The sequence below is a fragment of the Falco punctatus genome (genome assembly GCF_963210335.1).
Source record: "Falco punctatus genome assembly, chromosome: 4".
NCBI classification, from domain to species: domain Eukaryota; kingdom Metazoa; phylum Chordata; class Aves; order Falconiformes; family Falconidae; genus Falco; species Falco punctatus.
Genome location: NC_137583.1, coordinates 75,450,160 through 75,474,932, shown reverse-complemented (window position 1 = coordinate 75,474,932; position 24,773 = coordinate 75,450,160). Strand labels below are relative to the sequence as shown.

Here is a 24,773-nt window from a genome sequence, read left to right as displayed (position 1 = left end):
CCTAGGTAAGACTACACTGACCACAGACTTCCTTCTTCTCACCACAAGATATATTCTGCGGAATGATCATCACTTGTAATCTCAAGTAGTTGATTTTTGTGCTGCATACCTATAAATGCACAGAATCTGTCAGCTTCCACTCTGATCTTAGCAGACACAATACAATAAAGGAATATAGGTCACCGTTCAGCTCTGACAGATTTCTAGGAGGAAGTTTCTTAACAAATTTCAAGAGAATACATAAGCTACAAGAAGAACAGAAAAAGCATCAAATCGTTCCAAAGTGCTATTACGTAGGCTTAGCTGAATTACCTTCCTTACAATCAATTCCAACTTCATAACAGTCTCTTCTAGATTTAACAAATGGTCCTTATTCTAGTTTTCATTAAGTAAAAAAAAAAATCACGGTCTAGCATTAAGGAAGCACACAGTGCCTCACATCCTTGCAAGAAAGGATTTGCTACCCCTTCCAACTGTGGGCTGCTTTGCTGGAGGGACTACATGGATCACATCAGCTGCACCTACCCTCCTCAGTCTGAAATTCAGGCTGACAGGATTGGGTTGAACTTTTAACCAAGTACTTTTTCTATTTGTGAAATTTCTACTTGCTGTTTCTACTTGAATGTGTAGTATGTTATCAAAGAAGAAATACAGAAAAAAGCATGTGTAACAACACATCGGCATTTTCAGAGGTTCTTCTCACTACAGTTGTAGTCCCCTAAGCAAAATGCCAAGTCACAAACCTGCTGAAACCTCTTTGCCTATTGAACTGGAACAAAACACTGGAAGGACTGATCAAATAAGCTCCAAAAAGCACTACAATATATTATTCTAACAGATACACAGAAGTCTGCTGTCATGTGAAATGAATGTCTCTTTCATTATGTTCTAGATATGAATTGTGTATTGTTCCCAATGCTCTTCAGACACAAGTACAGATGGAGGTTAAAAATAACGAGACAACATCCTATCAAAGCCAGACTCCCATGGAAAAAGACTTCTATATGCTACTCCTATCTTGTAGCAGCCAGTCATATCTTGCCTTCATTGTCCATTTCAGTATTCAAGAGGAGGAAACTGTGTAAACCAAAAATATGATAATATGTACAGAAAACAACTCTACAATGCATGTAGCATGTGAAAGCAGAAGTCTATTACATTTTATGCTGCATAGCATGACTGTGACTAGTACCTGTCTACTAATAAAACAGTCATTGGTTGTTACTAGTCTTTTGTTATCTTGCTGAATTCTCAGATAGTTTTTTACATCGATATCTACCTTAGGATGACTTTTTTGTACATTTTCAGTCTAAACAATTCCTCTCATGTCCCCAAAAACAGGCTTTAGTTACACCTTGGTAATCCACTGAGTAACTTTCCCCTTGAAAAAACACCCACAACTCTAAACCCAATGTTTTGGAGTAGACTCAAAATCTGGAAATAAAGAGACCTTTAAAACAGAAATACACATTTTGACATCTCCACGAAACCCCTCTAAATCTGGTCAAATTATAAGCAATGTGAAAGGAAGAAGGAATACAGAAGAGGGGAGACAGCATGAGGGGCTGTGGTTCACAGTGGATGTTAGGACAGCTGGGTAAGGAGAAAGAAAAGCCAGAGGACAACTGAACAGCCTCCACAGGCAGAAAAACACACTAAGTGGAAAGTAAGAGCATGTAGACAAGACAGAAAAGAGACAGGATGCAGAGCATGGGGCAGGCAAGCACTCACGCTTAGGGAGAAGGAGACAGGAGCCTGCAGACACTAGCACATATTCTTCACTGACACCCATATTAGAACCCAAGATTCCCACAGATTAACAACCCATTACTTTCAGCAGGAATAAATGAAAACGCCTGGCAGTTTTCCTCATTCTTCTCCAATTTCAGTCTACAGACAGAAGCAACCTATGACAGCTACTAGCTAGCATTTCAGCTCAAGCAGGATGTGTCCATATAAAAGCTTGCAACATGATGAAACATTGGAGTGCAGATGCAACACCAGAAAATAGAATACAGATTTCCACCTGCTTTTTCAAACGCTTTGAAAATTACAAAAACAAAATTCCAAATTAAAAAAAGAATGCCAAGCCAAGCACTCAAAGCAAAGATGGACTACATTCATAGGAGCTTCTGCAACACTAACTCAGCTTCTCCAATATACACACATTCCTGAAGTCACTACTGTGAGATAAGCCAGGGTACAAGCTTTCAGCACACAGCTGCTTCATATCTATCTTGCATTTTTCTCACACTTTGACAACCTGCAAGTTCACAGCCTAATTTACCCTGCAATGACCAACTTGTGTGCTTGTACCTGTTAACTGTTCCCAGCTCTTTCACTTTTTTTCCACACAAGGAAGAAGTGGTTGCTTGAATTTTTCTTTTATACAGGCCCAAGTTTGAATTGATCCAGCTTTATTGCCCAGCTTCAGTGGAAGGACCCTTCCCATCCATCAAAGAAGCTGAAAAGTCCATCAGGATCAAGTCAGAGGAAAATCCAACCTGATCTTTACCCTTAACCTCTACCACTGGCTGAACATCACATTAAGTCACTCAAGCTGATAGCGTCACCATGTTCCTCATTTTCTGGACTTTCCAACTTCTGATCTTCATTCATGATTATCAGAACCACAGAGTACACACAATTATTACAGTACCCCAAGCGACCCTGTATACTGCTGTTACCCAGTGCTATGCAAGTACTTTTCAAGCCATCTCAAAATCAACATTTAAAAGGACTCTCAGCAACTGGGGTGATGAGAAGATGCACAAATGGTCGGAGCACAACAATGAGTGTTCCAGAAAAATCTCAAAACTATCTGTTTTCTAATAATGCACAGGGGGTGCATATAGCTAAAGCCACCCATCAAGAACACAGAATTAACGGTTCATCAAGAGGCAGAGATTACATAGCAGGAGCAAACATGGTGCTGTTCTATAATTAAAGAATGAACAGTACACAAAGGGACAAAATTAAGTTTTCACATGTAAACTTAGATCTGACAACTTCTAAATGATTGACTTTGCAACTGCAATAAATATTCTCTGCTGTAAACAGTATACCTACAATATTAGTATTACACTGTCTAAACAAGGGACTAAACTGAACACCGATACTGAAACTTATGTCCTGCTGAAGTCAGTGCAAGTTTTGTGACTCACTTTTCCCAATGCATCAATATGACAAGAAATCATTTAACGCATATCTACCTACAGTAATTTTTTTGTATATAAAAGACAGAAAGACATCCTAGGAAAGAATTTAATTGCATTAACATGAAATGCAGTTGCCTACCAGCATACTTTAACCACTACTTACAAATGAGGAATTCTACAGAAGAGCTGTTTTTTAAAAAGAATTACTTTTGCTATTATTTCTCAGTGGGCCATTTCCTTCAGCAAAAATGTCTCACAAAAAGCAGACAGATTTATCAGCATGCACTTTAAGCAGCAGAAAAAAAAAAAAGAAAAAAGAAAAAAAGGCTTGTGGCATATGTCTTGCTATTTTTCAAAGAGGGAGTGAGACAGGAGCCTTTATAGGATCATGTCAATTTTCTTCTTCTGGGTGGGTGAGGCTCAACATGCTTCTTCACCCTTTGCTGGAAAATAACACTGGAATGGATATGGCATTGCTTTGTGGAATGATTTAGAGGTTAAAGAAAGGCAGTCTCAGTAGAAAGATAGTAAATAATTATTTTTACATATATTTTAGTAAACAAAATAAATCACAGTGAAAATAAGACATGTTTATTCTGTAAGTGAAAAGAAAATGACATGGACTAAGTATGGGAAGAACACAAGGATTTCATAATAAAGTGAATGAAATCCAGTCATAGTGTAACTTACACTAAAAAGCAACTCAAAATAATGAACGACTAGAGATGTAAAAAACATTTTAAAGAACAGGAAATAACCTTAATTATGGCTAGATCTCTTTGATGCCCATGAGGTTTGCACTAAATTTTTCTTTCCCATCTAAAAGCATGCTAAGCATGCAAACTACAAAATGGCAAGATTCCCTCAAGTAACTTGTAAACTCATTTCCAACATGAGAAAAACCAAAGGGATGAAGCAAGCCGATAGACACTACAGCAACAAAACCCAGTGATAATTCAAGTGAAGGTTAAATTTTTTTCCAAATTAAATCAGGTGAAAGTTGTTGTATCAGAAACTGCTCACAATGTTGTACCAACAGCAAAGCCCTTTAGTGCCAATGCTGCTGGTCATCCACTTTGCAATCACATCATCTGAAAATATGGTTTGAGTTCTTTTCACCTGTAAAGGCCCTATCAGCTCATAAGGAACAGATATGCTGTCCTCCTGCCTTTACCTTGTAGTCTCCAGGTATTACCTTGGTTTCTACCCTGTCATTTACTCTAGTAGTTCACAGCACCCATAAACAATGTTAAATTAATTTAAGGAGCAACCCATGAGGATGAAATAAAAAGCCCTGATACTTGGGATTTTTGCTTTATTGAGCCTGGAATGCAACAGAATCTAAATCAGGATGACTTCAAACTTTATAAATTTATATTTTAGTGACAGCAAAGATCTGTATTATCATGTCATGGTCTAGAGCAGCATGTGCTTACTTAAACCTTGTGGACATCGTTAAACTTTGAAATTTGTATTTTAAAGGACAAAAATTTTCCTTTAAGCAAAAGATGGTAAGCCCTGGTATGTGTCTTTAAAAAGCAGCTGGCCCTCAGAGAAAGCAGGAGAGGTGCTAGAATAGAAAAGATGGTCTGAAGGAATGTGTCAGCTTCACAGAGTTGACAGCCATAGCTGATAGTGACAGGGTGATGCAAAAGTTAAGTGACACTTAGAAGAGGCCTAGTTGAAGTAAGCTAGTCATTTCTGTCCTCCTACTTTTGCTAAAAACATCCCCATAATTTTCAAGTACAGATTCACATTTACCTGTATAGATGCATGACACCAAACTATGGATCTAAATCCATATTGGAAGGCATTCTGAGCAACAACATAACTAAAACACACCCAAGAAAATGTGAGAAAATACATTAAATGGATCTGCCAGCATAACCCATTAACACCACAGGTGGTAAGAATTTTTTATTTCTTTTTTTTTAAAGGCCAAATGAACAGCCAACAGCTTGTCTGTCTACTACATACAGATACAAAACATCACTTCCCAGCCCCCCCAAAATATACTCAGTTCTTCCATCCTGTTGTGTCATGCATCAATTATAATTACAGCAATTTACTGTTTGCTTTTCCAGATATAGAATCATAGTAATTAACAATGACAGCAGCAATACTCATAGCACTGCCTCTTAAAGTACCAGTTCCTGTAAGATGTCACATTGCCTTGCCAAACTTTAAACAAATGTCCTCATCTTTTACAATTTGCGTCTAACAGCATTTGTTCCAGTCAGAACAGGTCAGCCTTTTCCAAAAGAGGACTAGAGAACAAATATGCCCTTTAATGTTGGTAACCTTTCCTTCAAACAGTTCTCAGATCTCATGCACTGAAAGATGGCCTTCAAAAGTTACACTTAAGGTCAAGGACATTATTTTTCTCATTTCTGTGAAAATCTGTCCAATTTGTCAAAGTTCACATCTAGTCAGTGGAAAACTGTACTTTAAAGCTGCACTTTAGCAGCTAAAATCACCCAGAGAATCCATCCTCCATGAGCACACTTAAACATTCAGATATTTGGCAGAAGCCAAAGAAATTCAAGCCAAGAAGTCTGGGCTCCAACATCAGTTATACATAGGACAGTGTCAGCAGCAAAACTCTTATGACAGTTTCCCTAAAATCACAATCCCAAACCTGTTCTTGGCTGAACAGATCTCCAAATCCCTTGCTCCAGTTCTGTTCCCTCCCCTCTTCAACCCCGCTAATGACAAAAAGGGTGGGAAATGCTAGCTCTGTCCAAGCAAGACTCCCCGTCTCCATCCCATAGGCTCCTGGCTGAGGCCAAAGTCACCAGTCCTTCCCATCTTTCTGTTACTGCTTTCTACACCTCGTGCTGCTTTGAATGGCCTCTGTAATTTGTATTCTTTCAGACCCACTGCTGTAGTTGTAATCTTCCTTCTGAGCTCCTCACACCAACACCTACTATTAACTGCCGTTTCTCCTGGTTCTCCTCTTGACCCCTGCCCAGGCATGGACAGTGGGGCAGTCGTCTTCTTCCAGGCTGCCAAAGCACAGCAGAAAGGGGAGCAAGAAGGCTAGAGAAGAAATAGGAGTGAATAAGGGACAAAAACACATGGATAATGCATGCATATTTTTTAACTCTGTCGATATCAGAAAAAAAAACCCGCAACTAATTACGAAGGGGAAAGGCAGTGTCTGAAACTTTTGCAATGAAAACTGCCACATAAAAGTCCAGTTTCACAAGGGGACTTGAACGCCATTCACAAGCTCAGGACAAGCCAACAAACCAAAAACCCAGAGCTTAAATCGTGGTTCATCATCCCACACAGTACACAAGTGCTGAGATAAAGACAATTTTTAGTGGGTCTCTTCAAATCTGTCTTGTTTATTATTATAGCTGAACACAAAAGTGACTTGGTAACCAAACACGAGGCACAAAGGTTTTTGTTCCTGAGGAGAAATGGAAGAGAAAACAAGCAGGGCACCTTAGCAAGCAATAGGAACTAGAAGAACTACAACATGCCTAGGCCACTGTATTTCTCTATAGCTTCCATTTTCAATTAGAAAGACTAAATCAAATAATACTAACAGGTTGTGTGGCTGAATCAGTAAGTGTAGTAGCTACTCTGACTAATTAGCTCCTTTGTATCCACAAAGATCAAGTGAGGACAGAAATCAAACTTTAGCTGTTAATTTGATTTGACCAAACACAGACTGGACTAGACCACTCAGTATATCTGTATGTTGCCAGTATGAGACCGGAACATCACAGAGCTATAGGATACAATCTCCTTACAAATGTATCGGTAACACATGGTCAAAGATGAAACTATCACCTCATCAACTGAAGCCAAACCTGCCCAACACAGACACAAGACTCCTCAGGGCCATGCGACTGCACAGTTTAAGTTCACTGGAAGCAACAATTTCATGCACATAAGACCAAAGTTCAGGAATACAATAAAACCATTGCTGCTTTGAAGCAGTTTCTGAACCTCTGAAAGTCTTTGGAATGCATATTGCTCTAAATAAATAAGCCTTTTCCAAGCAGCTCTTGAAGCAAGTTCATCTGCATTTTGAGATACTGCAAAAGGTCAAATACATTTTAGTTTCTACCATTAAAGTGAGAACATCTCAACATGCCGGCAAACACCACTCAGGCTCTGTAAGTCCTTGGAGCTCTTTACTAGTGATATGCTGCTCATCATCCTCATCCCAAGTAAATCAAAGAACAGCTTCAACAAACCACCAAATTTTGCGGACCGAGTTTTTCTGCCAACGGAACCCAGTCTGACCTGAAAAAGGTCACAGAAATTAGGACAGAAGCAAGTACCCATAGACACTAATGAATTTCTTTCCTCCATCAGCATGGCTAGTTAGTATCTACGCTACATCAGACACTTTGCAACAGTAAACTCCACCTCCGAAGGAACTTACTACACAAGGAATACTAAATCCCTGTTTCAGCACATGCCAGAAAGCTTTGGCTAAAAATCAAGAACTGATTACATCCAAAAGTCTAAGAGTACATTCCAGTTCGGATACGCATATTACAACAGTGGCAGCCAAAGTGCTAACACTCACAAGGCTTTTAAACATCCTCCCTAAATTCTCACCTCAGTTCAATTATTTCAAATAGCACCAGCCCTATGAAAGCAGAACAGGAATATTCCCAAACAGAAAAAGGAAAGATCAGTCCATGAAACAGGCACTACTCATTTACTTCTAATGAGGGCTCAGCATCCCAGTGATGACAGATCACAGACTTCAACAGTCCCATCAAAATGCCTCTCCCCCAGCTGATTAGGATGCTTGCATATGACAACCTGGTAACATCTGAAACAGACAGGATCTCCCAGATAAACAAACCTGGCCTGAGGCAGTGAAACACACTCCTCTCCCAAAATCTGCTGTGCTCAAACAAGCTACATGTAAAATATTAAGAACCATCTATCTGAAAAGAAACTACAGTGAGGTATCCATATTTTGAAGGTATCTTTAAGGTTAACTACATGAGTGCTACACACCATAGGATCTGCGGTGGTATCACTACCATGAAGGAGTGTATAATTATCTGCAGATATTTTTCCAACATTTTACTGGGCTTAATAAAATCTAGTGCTTTTGTGCATTCACTTAAGAAACTTTTATAAACTTGTTCACATTAATTCTCAGAGATGTAGATTTATAAATCTTTCAATGATTTTACAAGGTTAATGGCCTCTGTAATTAAAACAAATTAATGAGAAACTGAACTGCTTTAAATTTATGCACTTCACTCAACCATAAAAACAGGAAACACCGTGAAGAACTTGCATGTATGAACCAGAGGAAAATACACCTTTTTTTGCTGACAGCTCCAAAGCAATGTACAGAAAGGGACATACTTCTTTTAACAGTGTGCTTAGACTCTGAAGTATTTTGATAAAATAGACATTAACACAATTTCTATTCTAGTTTCCAGACCTAGATGCATCTGAGAAATAATTTTACTCCAGAGGTGTAACTTAAAAGTAAACACACACACACCAGAATGAAAGCTTATACTGTGATACTGAAGGCTAAAACCCATAGATTAATTAATTTAAACCTCGTTTTCTTTTATTTTTTATTTAAACCTCAAGCTTTTAATGAGTGTATTTTTGAATAAATAAAATTAATTAGAACTTAATAGCATTGATAATGAAAGCTCCAAGTCCCTTATTAAAAAAAAAAAATTAAATCCATCTAAAAGTCAGTTAAGCCTTGAAAATGTCACAAAATTCATTTAAAAATTTCATACCATGCCTTGATAAGTTTTTTATTGAATTAGTTGACACACATTAGCAAGTAAAAGGCTAGATCACATCATACTCTTTTTCAAAGTCAAATAATCTGAAGTTGCAATAATTATAACCCAAATTTCTTCATGGAACTAAAATTTCTGTCATCCAAACTTCACTAAAGAACTTGATTTAACAGCAATAATACATCAGAAGTTCATGCTAGAAAAAAATAAAGAATAAAATCCCCTGATAGTTAAGGGTTTTTTCAAGGTCCAGAGGTTTCCTATTGCCTCATCAAAGAGGTTAGAAGTTGCTTTATGCTCTTGAACTCTGATCAGGAGTTATTCACGCACAAAGAAGCAAATTCTTTGAATGTGACATTCTACCTTCTTGCTCACAGATGTAAAAATGAATCAAAAACATGAACGCATGGGCTGATGGTGAGATGGGAAGGTTATTAATGCAATTCATAAGCCTCTTGGACTATTGGCAGAAATCTGACAGAAAAGGGTTAAGCTAAGTCTTCAACCCATTATCCACCAACATATACTCTTATAGGTTATTTAGTTTGACCTCCTCAATAGAAGGAGCAATTTTCAAGCTCATAAATTTTTAATGAGCATATTTTTAGAAAGACATCCATCTTCTTGCAGCAACCCAGCTGTAAAAGTGCTCCCAACCCTCATCAATGTTTGCTAAAGTCAGAAGTCCATTTAATCCCTACACTGATAATTTAAGCAAAGCCTCTTTAATCAGGCTTTGAATCAAGACTACACTTTGCTCCAAACCCTTTTCTTTTGCCTTTATATAGATTTGTACTTATTTGTGCAATCAAGGCTGATAGACAGCAGCATACAGACACACATCAATACCAATCACTTGAATTTCATTTGTGAACCATAGCTTCTCCACTGGCATGCAAAATAAAGCATTTTTGATTATGCAAATAGTCCTCTGCTTTGTGAATAGTGCCTCAAGTGATTCAAATGTTAATTCTGTTAGAAATCTTGATGCAAAGCCAGTATTTCAACCATGTCAGTCTTATAACCAAGACTTCCTGACAAACACATAATTGGAAATTGAAAAATACTTTTTAGGACCACAAATACATTGAGATAAAGTAACCTGGAAAAGTGTGAAAGTTCTTTATAGCTTTTTGTCAATGGGCCTAGGACCTGCTGGGCTTCACTTTGGGATGGATGCCCCTTCAGGAACTGGCAGTTTCACACTGGCAGCAATGTAGGCACTGCTATACTGAGAAAACCAAAAATGAAACAAAAGCAAATTTTTATCTTGTCCAGAGTTTAATGTGCTAAATGTCAGGGTTTGTGTCTTCTCATTTTCTTAATAAAACCCTCACACAATCCAATGAATATCTGTATGAAAATGTTCTCCCAAGTATTAAACACGTATTTTGAGCCCTCACAGCACACAAAAGAGCAAACATGCGCACTGGATTTCAAAGAAATAGGGTAAAAGGGAAGTGAGTGAGTGAGTGTGTGTGTGTGTGTTATCCTACTATTTGAGGGTGAAATGTGTAAAAAGTAAAGCAGATTATATTTTTTTCCAGTTATACAAATTTGGACCACATAAAAGTAGGTCAATTTTGACCGCTTCCAAACTAGAACTTCAAAATATACTGACTTAACAGCTTTTCTTTTTACGTTGCAAGTACAGTTTTGATTATTTTTTCAGTCAGTTGTGGTGTTTGTTGTTTGTTCAGTCAGTACCACAGTAACTTGGGTTACTGTGTCCTCTCAAGTTTTAGGAGTTATGAAGGAAGGGAGGATGTTTGCAGATGGAAGCCAGCCACACTGGCACTGCTATGACTCTGTCTGTGAAGCTAGCATGGTGGTACACCAAGATTCCTACCACTCTCTTGACTTTCTTGGTTGCTTCTGCTTAGGGAAGACCAGGGGATAATTAAGCCTAACACACCCCACCCCCCAGAGTATATTCGTTATATAATTCCAACTCTCAGCTTAAAAGCTACCTATAGACAAAATAAAAGGCCTTAGGAAGTTTCCAAAGCAGATCCAGAGCAAAAAGTAAAATGCTTAAAATTAACTATCATTGACAGCGCAAGTTTTGTACATCTTCTCAAAGCATAAAGATCCACAGCATCCTTATCTGCATTAACTCCTTCCTAACATCCCAAAGTAACATTCAAAGAAAACTGGTCGGTACCACTTCTGCATGGATTAAGGAAACTCTGAATCTAGCTTCACAAAACAAGGATGACAAACAAGCTTTATCAGATCAGAACAGATACAAATCACCAGTTTAGCACAGCTAATATAGCCTTATTTACATGGCTTACTCTATTCATTTTGTTCTTACCTCCCTTTTCAATTAGCTCCAGCTAAATCTGCTGCCAGCTGAGAAGCTGTGGAAGCTTGTGACAAGTGGCCCAGAACTTAAACATTCAGAAATACACGGTTCCAGATTCTACAGCTGTATAGCCCATAGACTTTTAGACTCCAGTGTCATGGCTTGTATTTTAATAAATGGGTCAGAGGTGGAAGGTCATGATATCCTATTACCAGTTTCTGAACCATCCATGAACCATCCAGTTCCCCTTCATCACAGCAGAAAAATGGGATGCATTATCAGCTTTTTTTTTTTTTTTTTTTTTTTTTTGTTATTACTTATTCGGGAAGAACATTCCAAAGTAAAATAATGTGGATATTCATTTTCATTGCTTTCAAGAAGACAGTAAAGGTCAGTTTCTAATTCTGAAATGCTGCTCTCTTCATACTGATTATAAAACCTGAAAGCAGTAACTCCACCCATGCTGCAAGAAGAGATCCCATTATGAGGCATGTATTTCAGTTCCACATAATTCCTGAATGATAAATCTCCCACCTCTCCCCACAAAAACTGAAAAATTGAACTAAAAGATTTGCAACACAATCTTCAGCCTATGGAAAAATACAAGAGAGGAAAAGGAGCAGTGCTGTCTCCTGAAGGAATGGCCTGACCCAGGCAACTGTGCCTACAGCATCCAGCAGCAGGTAGACCAAAGGAAAAAGCAAGCTATGAAGAAACAGGTAATAAGAACAAGGGAGGAAAAAAAAAAAATGTATTTTTTCCCTCACATATATAACTTCAATATAAGATGTATTTGCTAACAGTTTTTCCACTGTTCTGATTATAACTGATGTTTTTCTTCCTATAAGAAAGGTGTTAGTGAATGCCTCTTATTAACTAGAATGCCATATTTTATGCCAGTACAAAGATGCAGGCTACTGAAAATATTTCCCAAGTATTTCAAAGTTTAGAAACAATTCATGCTCAAAATCTTCAGCAAAGTAGGGTGATCTAGACATAGCATTTTACTGTTGTGGGATTTTTCACTTCTGTGAATACATGACATATTTAGGGAAGAATTGAATCATTACCACAAAAGATGGGAATGAAAGGCAGGAAAGCAAAATATTGCTGTAGTCTTGTCCTTTCAGGCTGCCTGTCTTCCCAAATAGCAAGCCTATTCTGAAGGCATGGCCCCATCTTTTGCAAATAAGGATCATTCTCTTTTTGATACAGGAGTGATGCATATAGATATTAAATCAGAATAGTAACTTGTACCTGGAAAGATACTGGTGGTGCTTAAATTTCAGGATATGTTTATAAAGAAGTTGGAAGTCTCCAATTAACCAGTTGTGGGTTTTTTCCAAAGGAAAAAAAAAAATAGTTATTGTGCTGTGGACAAAAGCATTGAAAACAAAGGCACTGTCGCAGATCCAGCAGTAGCACGTGCACATCTCCATTGTTACACTCATGTCTGAAGAGCCAGAACGATTTGATACTGTATTTCTAAATAAATTACACACATCAGGAGAATTAGGATATATCATTCATGAACTTTCTGTGTTGAAAACACACAAAGCTGTTCTGATGTTATGTTTATGCATGATGACTAAAGTCAACAACAAGATGATCATGTGTCTCAGACACAACTTCTGATGAAAACGGCCGTCTTTCAGGGGAAGCATTTTATCTTTATCCAGATGTGGGTACACATCCAGCTCACATTAGATGCTCTCTGGGTTGATCAAAGCCACTGTGTCACTCTTCACAAAGGACTTGGTTGTTTGGGGAACAGTGTTAAATCGGCTGTCTACATCTACTCATACAGACATACAGGAGACATGCACACACAATATATACACACCCCCACACACTCCTTCCCATACATGTAGTAATGCATCTCTTTCCAGGGGGCGAGATTTAATATCAGGAAACCAGACAACCTTCTCATGTCCTTATTTTGCATTTACCCAAAGTTGAAACCAGTTCTGCTGAGACAGAACAGTCACCTACTAGTTTAACATGTGCAAAGGCTATGGAGAAAACCCAAGCTGACTGAAGTGGTTCAAACACTGAGTTGTCACCTGTCTCTAGTACTTTCAAAAACCAGGACACAGCAGTGGGAAAACACATACAAAGTACTCTGAGGTCTTGACAAAGGCAAGTGTCTGTGCAGATTTGAAGTTTCCACTTTAGTCACAAGGCTAAATGGTACTGTTTCTTAAATTATTCCTTTCACAAACAGGAGATATAACAAAAAACAAGTTGAAGAATTGGGTAGGTTCAGGGTACATTTCTTTGCCTCAACACCAGATGATAACCAAAGTTTTACTTCTCCAGGTGGCCATGGAAGGTATTGGCACTTGGATGGGTGCCTTAGGATCTCCCAAGCAGTTCAAGCTGAGATGCCATCACTTCGCATCCCCATTCAAATTGACAACCAGCTAGTATCACCAATTCAATCCACTCCAGCTGGGATATGGTAATGGTAAAAACCAGTGCTATTTGGAGCAGGAGCAGCTTAATCCTACAATTATGGTGGTAGCGTGTGCTATACAAGGAGGTAAAATTTGCATACAGCATAAAAAGGCTGATCCTCACCAACCTCAAGTCAAACAAAAAAACCCACGAGGACTGCAAAAGGGTTCTGCATGACTTATAGTTGACTTATGAAGAAAGGATTGCCATCCTCCTTTTATCCTCCATATCCTGTAATTGCCATCTTTTTTCTACCCTTCCCATCATACTGTGAGGGACAGCGAGAGCAGCAGACCAGACAAATCTGTAAGGCAACAGTTCTGACTCCTGCATTCAACAGGAAGAGAAAAAAACATTTTTTGAGCAGAAAAAACTGCTCAGAGCAAAAGACCCCCAGCAGGGCCAAAAGCCAAGTCAGAGCACCCTAAAATTCAGGTCAGAGGAAACTGTAGGCAAATGCCTTATTGAAAAGGGTTCAATAGTGCCCCTGAACGAACAGATTTTGTAACCTTCTAGCACTGAAACTAGCACAAGATCCTTTATCGAACACCTTCAATGCAAATACTGAAGATGCACAGACAACTTCAGTGGAAGTAGGGCAGAGTCTGAAAGGTCTACCATTAAGCTAACGGGTAACAAGGCTGCGGAAAGGATGCCTGACGGCAAAATGATGATATTTAAAAAAATAATAAATTTAAAAATCCTCAAACTGTCACCCCATTCTTTTCTTGCTGGAACTGTGCCCAAAAAAAGCCAGAAGAAGGTCACAGCTTGCACATCAGAAGTACTGAATGAAGATTCAATTGATACAGCTGTGTTCCATCTCAGCAGGCTACAGATAAAATTTTGAAGGGGGGTTAGGAGGACAGAGGGGATGGAATATTCTGTGGAAGAGGTGTAACTCTGTGAAGCTGGATAATTTGGAATTTTCATTTGCACTTCTCAGAAAAGCATGACACTTTTCCCACATGATGGAAGTTCATTATAGAATTTAAAATTTATATCATGATTCTCAAAGGGAAACACCATCATTTATGTTGCATTTATGTAATCCCGGCTCTCCTGAAGGTTTTATAATTGTGAGAACCAGTAATGTGTTAGGGGGTAAAAAGAAAAAACAAGAAGGCAGTGGAGGGGAGCAGATATGAAAAGGCTATGCATATGCCTATGAATAGCAAAGAACAAAGAAACAAGCAGGACAGGCTTTACCAGTCTCTACCATTTCTGAGCACCCTACATGAACAGAAGCCTTCATTTGGTCCACCAAAAAGTGAGGAAGGAGCACAGCACAATTTGGACACACCGAAAAGCAGGATACAGTAACATCACAGTAACCATTTGCACTGGATCTGAGACTGGACAACTATCAGCTCTCCTGTGTTCACCTGAGATGACCAGAAATTCAGTTCCCATTTCAGCCAGTCAGTCCAACTGCTTTCACAGAAAGACAAATGAATAGTGACAGTAAAAAAAAAAAAAAATAGCAGCCAGTCAGGGCTGGGGAGAATAGCAGGAGTAAAAGTAGAATAAAGATGAAAGCTCCTGCTGCTTCCGAGCTCCACATTGCCAAGGATCTAACATGCTTCTCTTAGATATATGCAAATGCACGTGCAGGAGAAAGTACAAAGGAAATATGGCTGACAATTTGAGCTAACAAAAAAACGCTCAGTCATAAAACCTCCAGAAATTAAAGGCAATTTTTCTATTATTAATGTTCAGCAAGAATGAATATGCACTTCTCTACAACATAACAGTGTGTTTAGTAATAACAAACATCCAAAAGTCTTGGAAATGTTAATAGCTCACTTCATTTCATAAGAAAGTTCCCAGCAACATTCTTTTCCAAATGTACTGTAATTTTTGAAGCCCAATCTATCCTAATTTGGAAATTTTGTATTTCCCTTTTATATTGAGGAAGCATATGGTGTGGAAATGGCTGCAGGATGACTGTAACAGAACGACACCAGACAGAGAAATTAAAATTGCTGGAGCTTCTTTGAATACTTCTTGACCTTAAATATCCAGCAACAAAGTGTCCCAGAGGTTCTTGGCTTTTGTGTTTTATTTTTGACAACACTGAAAAACAAAGCTGTTATGACTGTAAGCTGCATTGGCTTTGCAGGGACTTTACAGTTAATTGAGCTGTAGCTATTTAGCCTGCAGGAGGCACCAGTTCTGCCAACTCTGTAGGCAATGAAAAAGTTCCCCAAGCTACAGCCAAGCTACCATCCTTTTTTTAATTCTTCAATTTTTTTTTTTTTTGAGCATTTTTAAATGCTCCAAAGCAACGCGGCTTTTGGGGAGCATGAACTTATCCTCAGACTCAAAAAACATAAAGACACAAAACCCCTATAGTAACTCATGCGACAAGCACGCTCAAAATAGCTACATCTCCATAATCTTAAACGTAATTTCTTGAAGTTCCCTGAGGCTTGTTGAGTCAGACACATATGAAGCTTTTAGGCATTTCAGTTACAGAAATTTAAATTTCTTGACTGGACTTTGTGAAGGAAATGTGAAAGTCCTCCAAACTCCTATCACTCAAAAGAAAGCAGCTGTCAAACTTCCTTAATTACCAAAAAAAAAAAACCCAAACAAACCAAACAAAAAAATAATCAAAAACCCCCAAATAAACAAAAATACCCTGCATAAAAGGAAGAAAAGGTTTAAGTTTTGTAAGAGCTTGATTTAACTTCCAAAAAAAGAAAAATTTACTCTCTACTGGCAGACGAAGACAGATTCCCATTGCAGTTTTCATCTTCTACCAGTAGATAAACCAACAACTTAAAAAAATAGGCATATCTTGTTTCACTGTGCCCTTGACCTATAGCATACAACCTTCCAGACCTACTCTAACACAATGAATAGGAGGCTTATCACCATGAGTCATCGAACTAGTGCAATGAGGTCATTTGTTGACTTAAAAGTTGTAAAGATCATTATGCTATTTATCAGTCAGAAATCACTGAGATGGGAAGCGTGTGCAATAACTCAGGTAATATTCAATATGAGGTCACAAGAATTATATCTACTGAGTAAAAATGCAACTTTCTGTAGTCCTCCCTTAGATGGTGCGAGTACAGACTGCTATTTCTCTGGGATAATACAGAAGCACAGCTGTTTTACATCACTTGCAGCACTGTTACTATGAAGCGGTATTTTCCATTGTGCACCCATTAGGAACACCATGCAATAAATTACGCATTCACTTAGGTAACGGTTCTCTCTTGGCAAACTGATCTTCCCTGTATGTTTTTCTTAGCAGTTACTCCAGTTTTCCACAAATAAAAGTTTTGTGAGGATTTGTCCCCTCCAGCCCAACAACTTCTGAAAGCGAAGCCTCAAAAAACCTCCCAACCTCAGAAAGTCTGTCCAGTCTCAGGCATAAGGGTGAACTAGCATTTCTTTCTTAAAGACCCTTTAGGGTTTTCATTTGTTGTTTCTCTTCTTCCCTCCCACCACACAGTGACATATGGACAGAAAAGACCTGAAACTTTGAAGACGTTTTGTGGCCCAGAATTGAGCATCTCTCCTCCCTGCTCTAAACTGGCATTCAAATAAATTTTCTCCCACAAGCCACATTACAAATTTATTCAGTATGCATGCTGAACAGCAGTTTTAAAATTTTAAGTTAATGAAATTCATTAAGCAAATCCTACATTCTTTGTAATTTTATAATGCAAGAGAGTTGACTGTCTGCAAAGCATTTATGTGCTGGTTTTGCACACTGCTATCCATTGGCAGCATTAAGGTAACAGCCTTTGACATTTGAGTAGGTGGAAAACTATTATCTGAGTAACTGTCAAACCAAAGATGTAAAGACAGTCTGTGACCTGAACACTTTTAAATGTGAAACACAAATAGGTACAAATACATATTAATTACAAGATGTAAATACAGAAGTTAATAAACGATAAATAAACTAAAAGTTGGCTAATCATGGCATTTAAATGGCAAAGTACAAAAACACCTACAAAACATGCCTGGTTTGGATGATGCTTTGAAACATCATCTAGGCCTAAGGGAAATAAAACACTACCATATACTTAAACACCAGAATAGAGCTTTGTTACTAATGGTAAATCAAATTAAGCAGAGCAAAGGAACAGTGATATTTCCAAGGATGGAAAATTAAAACCAAATACAAACCAGTTTTCATTATAAGGACGGGTAAGAAATAACTTTACTGCACAAGAAAGGAACAATGTAAGCAAGTTAGCCTCACAAACAAGGTAGCAATAAAACCAAGGTATGCTTGTCTACACACATACCCAAACAGCAAAATCTTTGTCCTGCAGATATAAGCAATATTATTATTCAGAAATCAAACAAGGTAACTACAAAATTGTAAATCAAACTGTTTCCAGAATTAGAATCTATCACACAGTTCAGTGTTTAGCCTAGATTAATGTATGCTATTACAGGAAATTAGGGGAATGAAGTATCTGAGCTAAGTTAAGGTCACTGAACTTTTCTGCTGGCTGCAGTGGATTCAGTAACACTTCAAGTCTGATGCTGAAACATCTCTGAACAGCTGATAATGAAAGTTACAGTAAAAGAATAAACCACAACCAAACTAACACAGAACACAAAAAATTTGTTATATTCCATTGGATTTAGTTTAAGTGAGAAAACAATGTATAAATGACTTTCATACTCCGTACTGTCTCATGTATCACAGCTGCAGACATATTTAGAATACAAGAGTAATATGGTGGCCTGCACCTCTCATACATATGTGATCAGAAAATCACATAAGTTTAACCCACTCAGGTATATACATCCAATCAGTTGCACTTCCCCCCCCCCCCCCCTTTTTTTTTTTTAGTCTTTTTCTCAGGGTCTTCAAAGGTAAATTAGATTATCCCAGACCAAGTGAGTTAAATTCAGAGTGAAACATCCTGTAAACTGCATGCCACTAAATGAAAGCATCAGCAAGTTGGTGCAACTGACTCAGACCAAGTTGAAAGAACATGTAGCACAGGCTACTTCTAAATGTTGTTCTAGAAATTCAATAGAGAGCTGAGCAACACTGATAAATAAGCCACATTTACCTACTTTCATTCAAACCTGTGTCACTTTGATAAATGGTAGAAAACATAAACCCACATCTGCTGTAAAAGCAGAATTACTTTATAAGCTTTAATTGGTTTCAGCTAAACCTCCTCCAGTCATTAACACTATGACTCTTCTGATGCAGCTTTACACGGGTATTATTTCTTTTCCCTTTTCCTTTCATTTTTTGTTTCAACCAAGTTAATGCTTGTTTCCAGTCACATATTCCATATTTATAACCTGCATTTTCCTACTTCTCTTAAGTCTTTTTTCTTTGTAGTTTTTTCTTTTAGCTTCATTCTGCTGCTGTCGTAACAGTAACAATATGCTTCCCTGTACACAGACAGCTACAAAATTGCCTCAGCATGACCACTGCTCAAGATTTCAGCCTGTAACTTACCCCTAATTAACACCACACAGCATCCCCATTATCAGTACAGTGCAAGAATGCTATTTTCTCTCACTGCTTTATCCAAGGAACCATGAGAAATATTGAACTATTTACTTACAGTAGTTTTAATTTACAATTAACTAGACTTCTGTCTGAATTTGCCTTGCATTGATGGAAAACTAGAAAACAAGGAGTAAGTCAAGGTCAGAACTTGCCCGGTTTCTCCATAATGAAAGACTTTGGAAAGAAATGCCCTCCAGCAGACCTCCAGCTCATGATACCATACATGCATTTTTTTTTTATTAGGGCAACATAACTCCTCAGGTAACTGAAATTAGAAGTTGAGCTTATCTTCAGTGGTATTTGTTCATGTTCTAACTGTCCCAGTCTAAATTATAGGGCTGGTGCCCTCAGTCAGCCAATTGACATCAAGAAAAAATCTGCTTACCACAGTGTCTCATTCTTACTGTTTTTCCATATCAAACTTATCAGATAACTTGAGCTTATACAAGCATTTCTTTTTTCTTGCCCCCACCACGTAGCTGAGATCAGCCATGGCTGCATTACAAAACCCAGCATCTCCAAGATGGAGTAGATGCTGCTAATAGGAAAGCAACAGCTTCCTCAGGCCCTGCTAGTGAAGTCCATGCATAGCATTACCATCAAATAATACAGTAGGTCTGGCACAGCATCACTGAGATCCCCTCTGAAAGTTACATTTGTAATACTGCCTTCCTTACTTTTCTAGCCCTAATATTTGTTTCTGACAAAATCAAAACAAACAACAGAAAAGACAAAGCCCAACTAGATAAAGATTTCTCCCCTCTCCATCTTACACATCATATATGTCTGACTTCTACATGACATAAAACATACAAGGCTCCGTTTCTACTCATAGCTCCTACAGATCTGAATGAAGTTCCGTTACCCAGGAGACAGGTTTACATTTACCAAAAAAAACCCCACAAACAACCTATAAACTGAGTTTGACCCCTAACCAAGAGTCTATAGAAGTTGATAAAAAACCCTCTCATTAGCGTAATATTCTTTGGATTTAGTCCCAGCCTAGATGACTACTCAGAAATACAACAGATACATATAGTTTGATCAAAATCAGTGAGACACTGTACACTTAAGAAAATACATATTAATTAATAACTTCAAAAGCTTTTCTAGACAAGAGCTTTGTTCTACTAATATTAAAGTACCGGAATTTTAACTGGCTCTAACCACAGAGCCGTAGCCACAGCTGAAAGGAAAACTTCTCCAGTAACAATGTGAAAAGTATTTTCATGCAAGTGTGCCTTTATAATTAAAAAAAAAAAAAACAAACTGTAAAAAATCTCTATTCTTGCTCCTAGCAAATAGTTATTTATACTGAGCTCACACAACAAACTATTTATGAAGGAAAACACATTATACTGTATTTGACAGTTATAAGACTATAAACTTTCATCTAGACCAAGCTCACATTAAAAAAACCTTTTAAGCATCACTAAAAAGGCACAAGAAAGCCCTATCTACTATTTTCTTATTTAGTCAGTACCATACCAACTAAAAAACTGGAGAACAATAAACACATTTGAAGCACAGGCTGTTATGCCTTGAACGCAGCATTTCAGATACTGAAAACTGTGCTTGTAACCCTCTGCACACCTCATTATAATGGCACAGCTGCAGGGACAGACAGCTCACAGATAAAATAAATATCATTATGAATAAATGTGTCAGATCATTCAATAATTATTACTCAAACAAAGCAAAACAGAAGAACTGCTGAAACTCCTTCATAAATTAGCCACCCACAGTTTTCCCCTTTGTGAAAGAGCCCTTTTTAAAATGCACACAACCTTGGGATGGAAATCTGCAGTACTTTAAAGGCTTCTAACTTCAGGGTGTCAGTCACATGAAAAGTGGATTTATTTTTGCCCAGTCCACCCTAAAACGGGCTCATTGTACAGGCAGATATATGGCGTATGGATGGCTACGGGAACATAGGCAGGAGCGACGGACAAGGGCGCTGCAGCTGCTGGGACTGTGGCTGCAACAGCCATGAAGCTGCATACCTCCCACACTCTGGACCCTGTGAGGGCTGATGTTCTGGTACCTCCCTGGCTCATCCCACCTCCGTAAATAGGCCAAGAGAGCCAGCACAGTTTTAAAGGGCCCCTCAAAAGCCACAACAGTCTCACCTCTTTAGTTCACTACCAACTTCAGCAGGAGTCTGAATTAGTGTGATGGCAAATTGTTTATTACTTCTCTACCAAGGCTCATTTTTAGTACCTTCTAACAGAGAAGGCCTGTGCAGAGAAGGCACATCTAGCAATTTCTACAAAGGAGCTCGACACTGGCAGGCTCAGATAAAGAACCATCACTAGGGACCACAGCAGGCTGACAAGGAAGGCTAAAGGAGCAGAGCAGAAAGCACAACAGGCATCTCCAAGTGGGCTAGATAAGAGTCATTCCCAAGCCATGCAAGTCGGGAGTCCGTGGGGAAGGAAAAACAAACAAAAGCTGTCCCAAACTACACACAGCTTCTAAGATGCTTATATTTTTCCTCCCTGACCTTCTGATTGCCTTCCTAAAGAAACATTTTTTTTTCACTTCATACTGTGGCTATATGAGAAATCACATTTACCTTCATCTCAGGTGCTGCCTGCAGGCAAAAAGTGTGACTTACACAGTTCCCTCATCTTCCAGTGACTTCTCACGCCTACCTTAAACATTGTCTTAAGTACTCATCCGTATAGTAAATCCAACAGCAGCCAAAGCAGATGCAGAGTTGCATACTTTAACAAGAACTCCCACACCAGAGGCTTTTTTTTTGAAGCACCAAAGTTTCTTCCTACTGAGAACATAATCATATAATTTGAATTTTCAAGCTATTCACTATATCATGGCACAGAAACAAGAAGCATAACCTAATTACAAAAAAAGTCCACATATATCATTAAATGCGAGTGCATACCTTCCCTGATGGCGGTAAATGGGGTTCCTTCCTCTTCTTGTAATCTAATCACCTTCAATGCCACCAGTTTTCCATTTACCCTGAAAGGGAAAGAGGGGAAAGGAAGGAGAAATAAAAAACAAAGTTAAAGCAGAAACAGTATTTCTCATAATAGAACTTGTTTCCCATCATGTACTCATTCAATTTCTTCCTGCCAATGCCAGTGATTCATTTATAGCACTGTAAGAAACACTTCATAGCTTCCATAATGTCAACTTTATATTTTCACACTCAGATGCAATCCAAGAAATTATCTGTTTTCTGTGAGTCAGCCTGTTTCCTTTCTATTACAGCACTAAACTGAAGCTTTGTTAAGAAGTATCACATTATAAAATACGGTTTTAAAGTATCTGTCCTTTATTTGATCAAATTGTTCGAAGAAAAAGGCATATGATTTTCATCAATTGCCCTATTGCATTATATCCAAGTGTATAATGATTGCCACCTTCCCACTGCATCACACCCATAATTATTGCCCTAAAAAAAAGCTACAGAAGTTTCAGATGAGAAGTATTTTTAGCTCATTCTGGCCATTTCCTGTTAGGGCAGTAGTCCCTGAAGTACATTCTTGACTACACAACCTAGGCTAGTTCTAGATTATAATGGCTCTCATTTGTAAGATTAAAAGTGGTTTTGCTCCAAGGGACAAAACTTTACAACAGGTCACTAGTTTCAAATCTAACTGTCTGGTTTTACTTCTAGCATTCAAAATTTCACCACACATGAATCACACGCAAGGCCTTACAAAAAAATCCAGTTGGTTCAGTTTAGCCAAATTAAACCTCACAAAAACTGAATGAAAGATAAAAGCTGGTATTAATTACCCTCAATAACAAACTTGTACTCTGAAACTTTAACCTACTCCCCAGGTATGAAAAGCAATGGTGAGGATAGATACCAAAAAGACATAACACAGTTGTAATAATAATCTCTCTATAAAAGTAAAATTAGCCTTTACAGCCACAAAGCCCAAGGAAGCACTGGAACTTTCACACTCCTGTAGTCATAGAGGCAATTCCCCATTGTACTGGGCCCTAGAAGATTTATTAATTTTTTAAAGCAAGATGATAGGGACACCTACCAAATCGGAATTCACCTTCTCCCTCAGACTTTTCATTTTTGCAGTTACATGACTTCAGTGACAGGATGGCTACCATCTTGCTTCTTCTAATTATTTTTGTTTCGCAACTGCCAGAATCTCATTAGCCCTATAGACAGCACTGCATAATGACTCTGAGCAACTTCAGAAACCCTGGTTATCAAAAGATGGTTTATTCATCATCTTCCAACTATCCATAATGGCACCAGTTCAAGTCTCAGGCCACTAGTCACTGCTGAAAGATAATTATCAGCTTAACCCTAATGAATTATCTGGATTCCTCCTTATAATTGCCTTACATATATTTTTGTTTAGATTTAAACAGGACTTCTGGCATCAGAAAAGGATAAGCCTTGCCCCAAGTATCTTCATGTGTCATGCACAGACAGGAGAATAAACCATAATAAAAGCAGAAGTAAAAAGGCTGATGACAGACATACGGTTCATATTTCTGTAGTTTTCAATTCCAGTTCCTCCATCAATACACCACCCTACCTGTTATGTACCTCTAAATAAGTTAGATACCTGGATAACTTAATTACTTTACAACAGATTAAATAACTGTACAATAGGAATTTAAATAAGAAAAGAAAGATCATTTTGCAGATCAAGAACAGGACAGATGCTGTGTTCAGAGAAGGCAATGCAGAATACAATGGAACAAAGCAGATCAAGGAGGTACTAAGGAAACAAGGATGTGGAGTCTCTTGCCAGAGCAACAGGAGAACAGCATGCAGCACTGTGTAGATCATGTTCTTTTTAATCTGAAGTTCTACATTCCATTGATTCATTAAGACTAACACATAACACAAACAGCAATAGTAGAGAACTAATTTCAAAGAATTCACAGTTAAACACAGTAAGTGGGCTGTGCTATTTAGTTATCGCTGTCACTTCGTCATTCATATCTGTCATCATCTTGACAGACATCATAGCAACTCTTAATACTATCAAAATGATCGAACTAAGCTCAAGCAGTGTTTCTCTGTGATTTCATGCTCCCCTTTAGTATCATTTATCTCCAATATATCAATCTATAACTTCCAGAATAAAACAGCCTCCTTATTCTCATTTACTACCTAGTTATTAAAGCCTTTTATTTTTTCAGCTCATTTTCTATAACCAGGAGCATATAAAACTGGAAATGTGAGAAATTATGAAGTATCAACAGTCAAAAGAGATAGGTGGGTATATTCACATCCTTTAACTATTCTGCCACTGATGCAATCTGAGGATGCAGTTAGGTGATGCTGCAGAGGTGAGCTAAGGGCTACTTTAGGGTATAGCCTTGCAACCTATCACAACTTGTCTTTGCAGTCTTCAGCAGTGGTAAAATAAGGTTTGCAAGATTCCTCCCAGATATTACTTCACATTTGTCTTCAACTTTCAAAGTATACTCACTACTGTCGTTATTTTCAAATACAAGTAGAAAAACAGACAGACAGACAGCCTTTCAGACAGTGAAAAGGCAATGCTGCTGCCCCTTTTAACATCTAGGATTCATTAAATCACCTCTCTTCCTCACTCTCCAAAGTAAACAATTTC

The 24,773-nt window shown here is 38.1% G+C and overlaps 1 protein-coding gene across 2 annotated transcripts in view; it reads right to left on the bottom strand.

The window, feature by feature from the left end:
• Positions 1-24,773, bottom strand: part of CDK14 (cyclin dependent kinase 14) — a 316,058-nt gene that overhangs the window by 186,794 nt on the left and 104,491 nt on the right. For both annotated transcript variants that reach the window (XM_080385509.1, XM_080385510.1), the window contains one exon: positions 22,091-22,170. In XM_080385509.1, coding sequence (XP_080241635.1) covers positions 22,091-22,170 — 80 coding nt within the window. The remainder of the gene's footprint in view (positions 1-22,090; positions 22,171-24,773) is intronic.